We start from the raw sequence: 10,722 nt of genomic DNA on the forward strand, positions 1-10,722 counted from the left end.
GATTTGTTTCTATGTCTCTGTGTAGGAGTGGAGTGCCAGCGACCCAAACAGCAGAACTCGAGCGAGAACGATGTGGAAGTGATCTCCAGTGGGACTGCGGACAGCACTGAGCTCTATATGAAGGGCTCCACACCCCCGGACCTAACCCCAGAGGTGAGCCCTACTCCCAGTAGGCCCTCCACACCTCCCCGAAGCCCGACCACCAAATCTTCCCACCGCACCAAAAATGCCCGCTTTCTGCGACAGACTGCAGTGGACGAGGAGCGTGGGGGAACGCAAGAGATCCAGGTGCTGATGGAGGGAAGAGGTGGTGGTGGTTCGGGAGGAGGTGGAGAGTACCTGAGGGCTAACAGCTGGAGTGAGGACAAGCGTGCCTCTCGTGGGGGCAGTAGTAGAGGTGGTAGTCATGGCAGCAGCCGCTCTACAACCCCTTCAGTACAGGACGAGGTGCGGGTTGGGGCGGCGCGGGCCAACGGCCACAAGCACGCCTCCAATCATAAGCCTCGAGACCACAGCTCCTCCAATCACAAAACGCCACGGGAAAGGAGGCCAGACGGACCCTCGGCTTCCTGGACGTCTCAGCGGGTACACGGAGACAGTTTGGCTCACTCCCGTCTCCTAGAGCAGGACGAGGAAAAACTGAGCAATTACGAAATGGAGATGAGGCCGTTACAGCCAATGGACTCCCATAACTCCCAGAAGCCCTATGGGCATGGGGAGGAGTGGCATGGTCACTCGGAGTCCCGAGCACATACGCTACAGCGACGGGGTAAAAATCGCGACCGGGAGCGGGATGCCTCAGGGCCCAAGGATTCCCGGGAGGGGCCGGCTCCAGACTCGGTGCAAAAGTTGGACAGTCTACGAGTGGGGGAAAAGTTAGAGGCACGGCCCCTCCGTAGGGACCTCACGCTCTCACCCCCACAGAAATCCCCACCTATTGCACTAGAGCACGACAACGAGAATCAGTCTCAGCTCAAAGTGAACTCGGTAAGTGAAGATGCACTACACTGAACAAAGGGAGAGTGACTTTTAAGTTCTGGTGTCATTTACTCACCCTCATATCGGTCCAAATCTGACTTTCTTCTGTGCAACACAAGAGGTGAAATTGTTGTTCACTTGCATTTACAATAAATGAGGACAGAAGCTTTCAAGATTTAAAAAAGGATGCTAAACACCATAAAAGTATGGTAAAAGTGGCCCTTGTGAGCCCTGAGTGAAAAGACAGATGGCAAAATTTTTTATGGTAGGGGTGTCCAATCCTGCTCCTAAAGGGCCAATATCCTGCAGTGTTTAGTTCCAACCTGGCTCAACTCACTTGCTTGGACATTTATAGTAACCATGAAGACTTTGATTAGTTCAGGTGTGCTTCGTTATGACTGTATCTAAGGCCCTGTTTACACTGGTGTTAAGAATTCTCAAGTGGACGATGCTAAATACAGGTGTAAACAGGGTCTAAAACGTTTTGAGCTTGTCCTCTTTAGACCACTTCCAGAGGTAGTCGAAAACACATTCGACCAGATTGCGTTCGTAGTGTAAACGCTCATTTGGTCGAATGGGTTCAAACTGCCACAAAAGACAGCCTACTGACCTAATGCGTTAACATTATGGGAAGCGCGATAGCCAGACAGGATTTAAACTTTGTCGGCTGAAGACCCAAGTCTGGTTTGAAGATGAAAAACGAACCAAGAACAATGATCTCTCACACACTCACAGCGTTCAGCGTGGTCTTGCAGAAACGAAAGCTGATGCTCTCCATATGTTTTTCTGTCATCTCCGATCGTGTTTGTATGTAAATTGTGGGAGCTTATTTCGTTCATTAGATTGAAAGATCTGAAAAATGTATCCACCCGTAGTAGACCCTCCCCTCGACAAGTGGTTGGACAAAAGAGACACTTTAAAACACCAGTTGTAAACAGCAATGTGTTTCCCTCGTCTACTTGTGATCCGATCGAAAAACGCATCTTAAAGGGGTGGTTGCATGCAATTTCACTTTTTTTACTTTAGTTAGTGTGTAATGTTGCTGCTTGAGTATAAACAGTATCTGCAAAGTTACAGCGCTGAAAGTTCAATGCAAACAGAGATATTGTCTTTTAAAGTTATGGCAGTTTATTGCCTACAAAAACGGCCGGTTTGGACTACAACAAGCTTCTTCCCGGGTTGGTGACATCATAAACCCTTGCTATTAACATAAACACTGTCCCCGCAAACACGCAACAAAGTGGGCGAGGCCACGTCGCAGTCATTATGAAAGAGTGAGAGCTGTTGCAGAACTACAAACTACATTTGGCCATCTAACAAATCTAAGACCATTGCGTTTTTTCGGAGGGATGGGTTTCACAGAAGCAGGAAGCAAACGAGCCGTTCAAAGGACAGTGGAGACAACGGAGTGGAATAAAGGTAAAATATAAGAAAAATATGGCGTTTAAAAAAAAAAAAAAGTATTAAGACATGTTATACTGCGCCCCATAAACACAACCAAGCCTAGAAAAAAACCACGGAACCACCCCTTTAATACCAGGTGTAAACCAGGCCTAAGCTCTGCAGGATTGTTGCCCTCCAGGACCAGGATTGGACGTGCCAATTTGATGGTGTTTTTGTATTCATTCATTGTATTTGCAGGGACAAAAGTGACAAAATCACAGTCTTCAGAATGTCTCTTTTTGTATTTCATGGAAGTAAGTAAGACATAAAGGTTTTTGGAACAATATGAGTGTGAGTAAACAGAACAGAATCTTAATAGTTGTCCAATAAATCTTAAATCTTAATAGACAACAGAATCTTAATAGTTGTCCAATAAATCATTTGAATATTGAATCATAAAATGCAATTATGTCTAAATCTGTTGTCTATTAAGATTTAAGATTTATTGGACAACTATTAAGATTCTGTTCTGTTTACTCACACTCATATTGTTCCAAAAACCTTTATGTCTTACTTACTTCCATGAAATACAAAAAGAGACATGCTGAAGACTGTGATTTTGTCACTTTTGTCCCTGCAAATACAATGAATGAATACAAAAACACCATCAAATTGGCACGTCCAATCCTGGTCCTGGAGGGCAACAATCCTGCAGAGCTTAGGCCTGGTTTACACCTGGTATTAAAGGGGTGGTTCTGTGGTTTTTTTATAGGCTTGGTTGTGTTTATGGGGCGCAGTATAACATGTCTTAATACTTTTTTTTTTTTTTAAACGCCATATTTTTCTTATATTTTACCTTTATTCCACTCCGTTGTCTCCACTGTCCTTTGAACGGCTCGTTTGCTTCCTGCTTCTGTGAAACCCATCCCTCCGAAAAAACGCAATGGTCTTAGATTTGTTAGATGGCCAAATGTAGTTTGTAGTTCTGCAACAGTGTGAGTAAGAGTGTGAGTAAACAGAACAGAATCTTAATAGTTGTCCAATAAATCTTAAATCTTAATAGACAACAGAATCTTAATAGTTGTCCAATAAATCATTTGAATATTGAATCATAAAATGCAATTATACAATTTTAAAATCGCACCAAATGTTTTAGTTTGCATCAGTGTCTCAGAACGCATGGGTAGGAAGAATAACCTCCACAAACGTAGTGTAGAGGTTTGGAGTCCCAAGGGAACATAGGAGCCGACAACAGCCCAAGACACACAACCTGCACTCATATCCAAACTTCAAACTGTCCCATTCCTCTGCCTAGCGGCCCTACGATCTCTTGCTGCACTAAGAACACCTTGGTAACAGCAAATTGGCAAAGTGGCTCCTTCCACAACGCAGCCCTGCATTGGCTGTCCCACACTCTGTTGCTAGGGAACAGCTTATGCCTTGCTCAGGTTGTGGCCAATCAAATGACAAGAGTGAGTTCTAGTATGGAGGGGGTTTATGTTTGTAGCTGCAGAGAGGCAAGCAATGCAGCAGACTTGTGTAAGACAGGTTAACATGAAACAGAAACACATCGGCACAATAGCTAGCCTTGATTCGGGAATTAACAAACACTGTCAAAGCTTTTAACAACATTTATAAATTCCCCAGATATCTAAACAACTGATTAGCTTAGCACAGCAGGAAGAAGAACAGGTCCTAAACAGGGCACAAACTGTCTGACTGTACAATAAAACAACTGTGGAGGCAAAATGTGGTTGCTCAAGAGGAAGACGCACTAAATGTGACTGTGCGAGATACGCTTGTCCTAATTCATTGTGCAAAACCAGTGCTCACGGCGTCTTCTTAACAGTACTGTGTCCGGTTCGCTTGTCACAGCCTAATTTCATGCCTCACATGTGTCTTGCATGTGCAGCGCGCGTGTCCCTCCGCTCAACGGTTGTAAACATTGTCCACGATACGCTTACATGAGCCCATCAATTAAAAAGCGCGCTTGACAAACCCGGCTCTTTGCAAATATGTTCGTCCTTACGAGAGCTGGCACAATGCAGTACAGACTCTCATTTCCATTGAGATAATACCGTATCTCTCCGGTGAGCCGAGGGGAATGGAATAATCATGCGGCTTTCTTTAAACACGCACTGTAGTGTGCAAATGTGTTTTGTAGTGAATCTAGGACTCTAGTATGTTGACTGCTTAATACACTAGAGGAAATTCACTTAAACAGTTGCATAACTTTAGCATGTGATATTTTGGCCCAATTTCACTGTGATATTCACGCAACAGCTTGAGTTTTTCAGTCATTGTCATTCTTTATCAGTGTAAACATGCTTCCTTTCTAAGCCAATTAGGTTTATAGAGTGCAGTGTATTCACAAAAGTGAGCACTGTTTGCACTAATGTTAACTATTTGCAGCACTCTCACAGCTAACTAAGACTAAGAGCGCTATAACCAACTAGTATCTAGACACAGAGAGTCGTCAAGTGCACTTTTGGCTTTTTAAGAGCTTGTTTAGGGGCCTAGACTGAAGTGGTAACACAATGTCAAAGTGCACCTGACAGCTGCATAACTCCACAATATAGCAATTTGGTGCATACAATTCTGACTATATACGTTCATAAAAATCTGTACGGTTTGCTGTGATTATGTATCGGCTAAAAAAAGTATACTTCGATTTTTATGCATACACTATGGTTTGTGAGTGACGTAAATTTTAACAAACTGTACAGTACGTGCGCAGGCTGTTTTTTTCTAATCGCGCACACGCTGTAAGGTCAGCTTGCACGACTCCATTGATTTTTTTTGCACCAATTAGTTTGTCCACAAGGTGCCAACATTGTGCCAGCCCGTTGTTTCAAGGTTGAAAAAGAAAAGGATGAGACGGAACAATGACAACGAACTACTGAAAACCTCGATAACAATAGACAGCCGCATTGACTAACGCTTGTGTGAGGGGGTTAAATTAAATCAAAATGGACGTTTTTTGGCTTTTAGTATGAATATGTTAGCCTTAATGTTATCTATAAGCTAGTGTGGTACAAAAGTGCTGTACAGAATGCGCATTTAGAAGATATAAGAATTCAAAACTTACAGTCTCTCACTTTAGCCAATATGGATCAATGATTTTGATGGCATCGCTCATCACTTCTCATCAGATGTTCTGTCCAATCAAATGCTCTCTAGAATCGAAAGCGTCCCGCCCCCTGAAGCTGCGGCTAAAATCGGTCACTTGTTCACACATTTACTACTTTATACATTGTGAATGGCACATGGTGTACTATATGGGAGACAAGGAACGATTTAGACAGTGTAAATATGCTTTCCATTGGGGCTAATGAAGTCTGGATTCACGTTAGAGACTAGAAACCGGTTTAGAGACACGATAGAACAGAGCAGATCATATGCGCGAGACGCCGCAGACCACAAAAAGTATCGAACCCATTTGAATTCTGCACAGAATGCTATCTTTTAGGGGGAAACGGAGGCTTTACCGAGCACAACCGCTCTGGACTTAAAAAAGGGGGAGGAGCTATTCGATACGTCCCGCCTTGTCTTCCTGTTTCAGTGGAAATTACGTCAACACATTGAATTCAAGGCACTTCAGTGGGCCTTTAAGAGATACCTGCAACTAGTTTAAAAGAGTACAAAGACATTTTTGTCAGTCATAACTTCTGAAGAGAAATACCGCAGACACTGGACAAGGGTGAAACTTGCGGGCATGTGTCATTTGCGTTTGCTTTTAAAAATGTATTCGGCACACATATGTTAAGCGTTCTCATCAGACCTAAAGTATACTTTGAACTTAAGTGACTTGCATAGGGTATAGGCTATGCTAGCTGAATGCTAAGCTAGTACACTGAGTGATTAGCTCACCTACTACTACTACAAAAAAAAAAAGAGAAATGTTTCATTTTTACTATTGCTTCAGACATTAAGGCCTGGTTTCACAGACAGGGCTTAGATTGAGCCAGGATTAGGCCTTAGTTAAATTAGGGTATTGTCCGTAACTTTTTTTGTGTTCAAAAATTATATAAAGAGAATGTACAACATGAATCCATTTTCCAAACCGTGCCTTACCCTGAATCATTATAGTACACTTATAATAAGTGTTTATATTGGGACTATTTCAGGCCGGTCTGGTAGGAACAGCTGTGGAGGAGCACAGTCCCTATGTGACTCGCCATAGACATAAACAGAGAGAAGTAGCTCCGGCTGCGATGTTCTTCCGCGAGACACATGCCGTTCTGTTTATTAACCACTAGAGTTGCAAAAAGTTACGGACTGCAGCTTTAAGTAGCTTTTATAAACGTGCCTTAGGAAAAAAAAACATTACTGGTGGTGTGCATCTTGAGACAAAACAATGACACTGACATATTTTAAGATATGTCAGTGCAAGTTGTTTTAAGTTAAGACAGCTCAAGCATGCATTTTAGTCTGGGACTAGTTTAAGCCTTGTCTGAGAAACCAGGGGTAATTGTCATAATAATATAGTTCGGACTAAATAAATCAATGTTATTTTGTAGGATTTCTAATGAGGCACTAAAAAGAGTACCCATTAAAGGCTCTTTCAGCCAATGAAATCGCTCCTTGTTGTGTAATTACACTGGGCAAATTGTGTTTAGCACAGATTTTTTTAACGTGTTTGCACTGTGACATGATTCGAATCATTTTTTTAATGAATAAAGTTAGACAGCATGAAAATAAAAACTATTCCTTCTTAGTGAAATCCACACTGTATTAACAAATACTGACCTTTCTCTTTTTCTCTCTCACTCAACAGGGCTCCAACTCCATTCTGGTAGTCATGGTGATTTTGCTCAACATTGGAGTCGCCATTTTGTTTGTCCATTTTTTTATTTAAACTCTGCATTGCACTCCTCTTGTCCAGCTACACTATTATCAAATCAATACTAGTATCATCACGACTGATCTGGTCCCGTTTTTTTTTTTTTTTAAACAAACGACCAATGTACTTCTATTGAAGTTACAGCACGTCAGTATGAGGACCGAGGAAGGAAACAACACAAAACTGGGCTCAGCGGTTCTATCTGCTTTTGTGTCTCCAAAGAGCTCGTTTTGATTTCTTAATTTCATTTTTTTTTTTTATCTGAAATAGTTACAAGCATCCTTTTGAACTTCTGGTTTTATCCTATGTATTCACTCACTCATTATTGCTGATATAAATTGATATACTTGTTTCTCTTTTTTTATTTCATATTCTTACTTGCCTTTTTCTTGACAATGCTGGTGGCTTTTTTTTCGGTTTTGGTTTGTATTTGGGTGTTGGACTCATTTGAACGGTGGCTTTGGTGAGGGAGGGTGTGCAAGGTGGCGTAAGGGTGAAGGGCGACAACCATCAACATCTTTTCGGGTGATGGCAGCGTTACACAGCTATGATGTCAACAGGTTCAAAGTGATGGGAAACGGCCCCTGTCTAACACCACCCGCCTCCCTCGCGCACCACTCCTAAGCATTGCTTATGTTTCTCCATGTCTTCGTTTTTGTCACTCATTGAAATAACATGCCAACCGCTCCTCTCATTTCCTGTACACCTCCATTTTCCTTCTGTGTGGTACGTCAACTACCAGTGGACCCCAGAATGTCATGGTGGGCCTGAAATGAGAATTAAAGACACTTTTTAAATTATAATAGACTTAAACTGAAGCTTTTGGATGGCTAAACACCTTTGAATTTGCATAAAAATGTTGCGTATGTCGAAAAGAAATCAGCTAAACAAGCACAACCACACCAAAGTGGGTTAGTAAAAGTTCAAGTCTGGTAATCACAGAGACACAGTGCCACCAGCGTTTCTGCATTTGCAACATTTGCACTCGGGCGAGTCTGACCCATATGCATTTGGAAAAATTCCCAGATCCAAAAGTTCTACAATCTAAAAGGGCGTCATCATTAATCTTGCTCCAAATGAAAAAAAATTCATAACACAGTTCTGACTCATTTATCTTTTCATAAACAGGTCCTGCATGTGTACATTCAACACAAAGTAGCATGGGTTTGATCTTTGGAAGCACTTCCCTAAGTTATGATGTTATTTAAACATTGTTTGAATTTAGTATGAGGTCTAGCACATGACATTCTGTGAGGTCATCATTATAAACTTCCCACCCCACACTCTCTTTGATGAAATTACGAGAACGTGCGAGCACCTGCCAACCTCACCATGCACACCTGAAAGCCATGCTGCGCGAGATGCTGGTGTTCCCGACCAGACATTCAAGAGACTGTTAACGTTTTTTTCCCAACTGCTGCTTTCAAAAAACAAATATTTATTGATAAAAGGAAAAAAAAAAAACTTTTTTAGCTATTTGCAAGACGTCTGAAAAATGCCGACTGCCTTGTTTTTCTAAAAGTAAAAGAAAAAAAAAAAACAAAGTTGCATGCTAATGTATGTTTTAGTTTTGTACAGATAACCTTATCGGGGGAAAAAACGTACGGAAAAGTGTGAAAGCAGTTTTGGACAAGGTGTAAAAACGGATTTCATTTGGACGTACATCAAAATGTATTGCACGAATTGGTGATTTTGTATGAATTCAAACGACCAGACTCGAAAGAAAATGTATGATTTGTTGGTAAAGCTTCACCATAAAGGTCTACCCCTAAAACGAACACTCAAACGATTAGTTCACCCAAAAATTACTCACCCTCAAGTTGTTCCAAACCTGTATGAGTTTCTTTCTTCTGTTGAACACAAAAGAATATATTTTAAAGAACGTCGGTAACCAGACAGTTGACAACACCCATTGACTTCCATAGTAGGAAAAAAAAACAATGGGTATCGTCAACTTTCTGGTTATCAACGTTCTTTAAAATATATCCTTTTGTGTTCAACAGAAGAAATAAATTCATACAGGATTGGAACAACAGAAGAGTGAGTAAATGATGGCAAAATTTTCATTCTTGGGTGAACGTAAGCAGACCCTACGAAAACGTACAAACGAGATTGTCACCAAATTCGCCAACAAACTGTCATAAGAGTGTGTTGAAATCTCTTACCTTATTGGCCGACGGCATGATACACAGTGGAATAGGTCTGATCGGGCATGCCAATGATGAACCCGAGGTCCAAGTGCTGGTCTCGGCATCCAGAGGCCTTTCCGCCCCAAAATCAGAGATGAAACTAAAACGAGTGAAAGAAACAATCAAAGAGAGGTGTTTTGTTTATTTTTTTATAGCCAGCTAACAGAACGCAAAGATTGAGATGTTTTTATAGCATGTGTGTATGGGCTTGTACTCTCCCCCCTTGAGTCTGTCCTGGCAATGATTCATTCACAGTTTGTGTACTCTTTCTCTATCCCTCTTTCTCGCCCACCCCCCTTCCTTCCCCATATTTCTCCGTTTCTCTATCCAGCCGAAAAAATTATTATAAAAAAAAAAATGAAATGTACAAATGACAACTATGCTGAACGCAAGCTGGGGGCCCAAATGTATGGAGTCGTGCATTTGCTCACCTCGAGTCCTTGGGTTGTCCCAGGAAGTTTGCGAATCGCTGACTGGCTCACTTTGATACCACAACGGCTGTATGTGACGGGGATGGTGGGATTCAAAAGGGTCTTTGAAGCAGGAAGTTGACCCGCACCGCCGACTCTTGTACCGTTTGACCTGGATGTATCCGTCACCCTATGCGCCTATAGCATGCCCAAGCATGCCCAGTTCTTTTTATCTCTCTCTTTCTCTTCCTCTATCATTCAGTTCTTTATTTTTCCTGGGGGTCTGTTTCTTTTTGAGTTATATGGAGAAAATAATGAAAGTGTTTGAAAGTAAGCACTTGTGTTGTGGTTATTGAGTCTGGGGTTGTTTTTCCTGCTGTCTTTATCCGTATCTGTTACAAATCTGTCACGTGGTGATGCATTTACAGAAGATGGGAATGATATTGTGGAACTCGAAAAAAAAATATCAGTCATGTTTCACCCCAAAATCAAAAAAGAAATAAAAAGAAATTAAATGCAATTATATATTTGGATACAGTTAATGAAAACAATATTGAAATTAAGATATTTTTTAACTGTGAGATTATTTATGGCAATTAAGATCAGAACCTTTTACACCATTACTATGTGAAACAAAATTAAGTTGTACACTACTAGTGTAGTATGTCATTTTTTTAAAAATAAAAATTAAGTGACTACTACAGCAATGAAAATCATTTAATTACTGTAAGAATTACCAAAAAAAAATCATTCAAAGATTTTAGGGGGAAAAGTGCTTAGCTGTCATGAAAACTACGCAACAAATAAATACATACATAAATAATGGTCATAAAATAGCCTTTACATAAAATATAATTTCTTATTTTTTCAGATGTTATTTGAATTATACAGCATTTTTACAGTAATAAAGTAAAATGAA

The 10,722-nt window shown here is 41.1% G+C and overlaps 1 protein-coding gene across 1 annotated transcript in view; it reads left to right on the forward strand.

Moving 5' to 3' along the window:
• The window catches only part of jph3b (junctophilin 3b), a 56,078-nt gene extending 47,357 nt beyond the window's left edge, over window positions 1–8,721 (forward strand). The window contains exons 4-5 of the mRNA XM_079810142.1: window positions 26–987; window positions 7,139–8,721. Coding sequence (XP_079666268.1) covers window positions 26–987; window positions 7,139–7,219 — 1,043 coding nt within the window. The 3' untranslated portion in view covers window positions 7,220–8,721. The remainder of the gene's footprint in view (window positions 1–25; window positions 988–7,138) is intronic.
• The last annotated feature ends 2,001 nt before the right edge of the window (window positions 8,722–10,722 follow it).

Source organism: Gobio gobio, assembly GCF_949357685.1.
Source record: "Gobio gobio genome assembly, chromosome: 25".
In the NCBI taxonomy this organism is placed as follows: Eukaryota; Metazoa; Chordata; class Actinopteri; order Cypriniformes; family Gobionidae; genus Gobio; species Gobio gobio.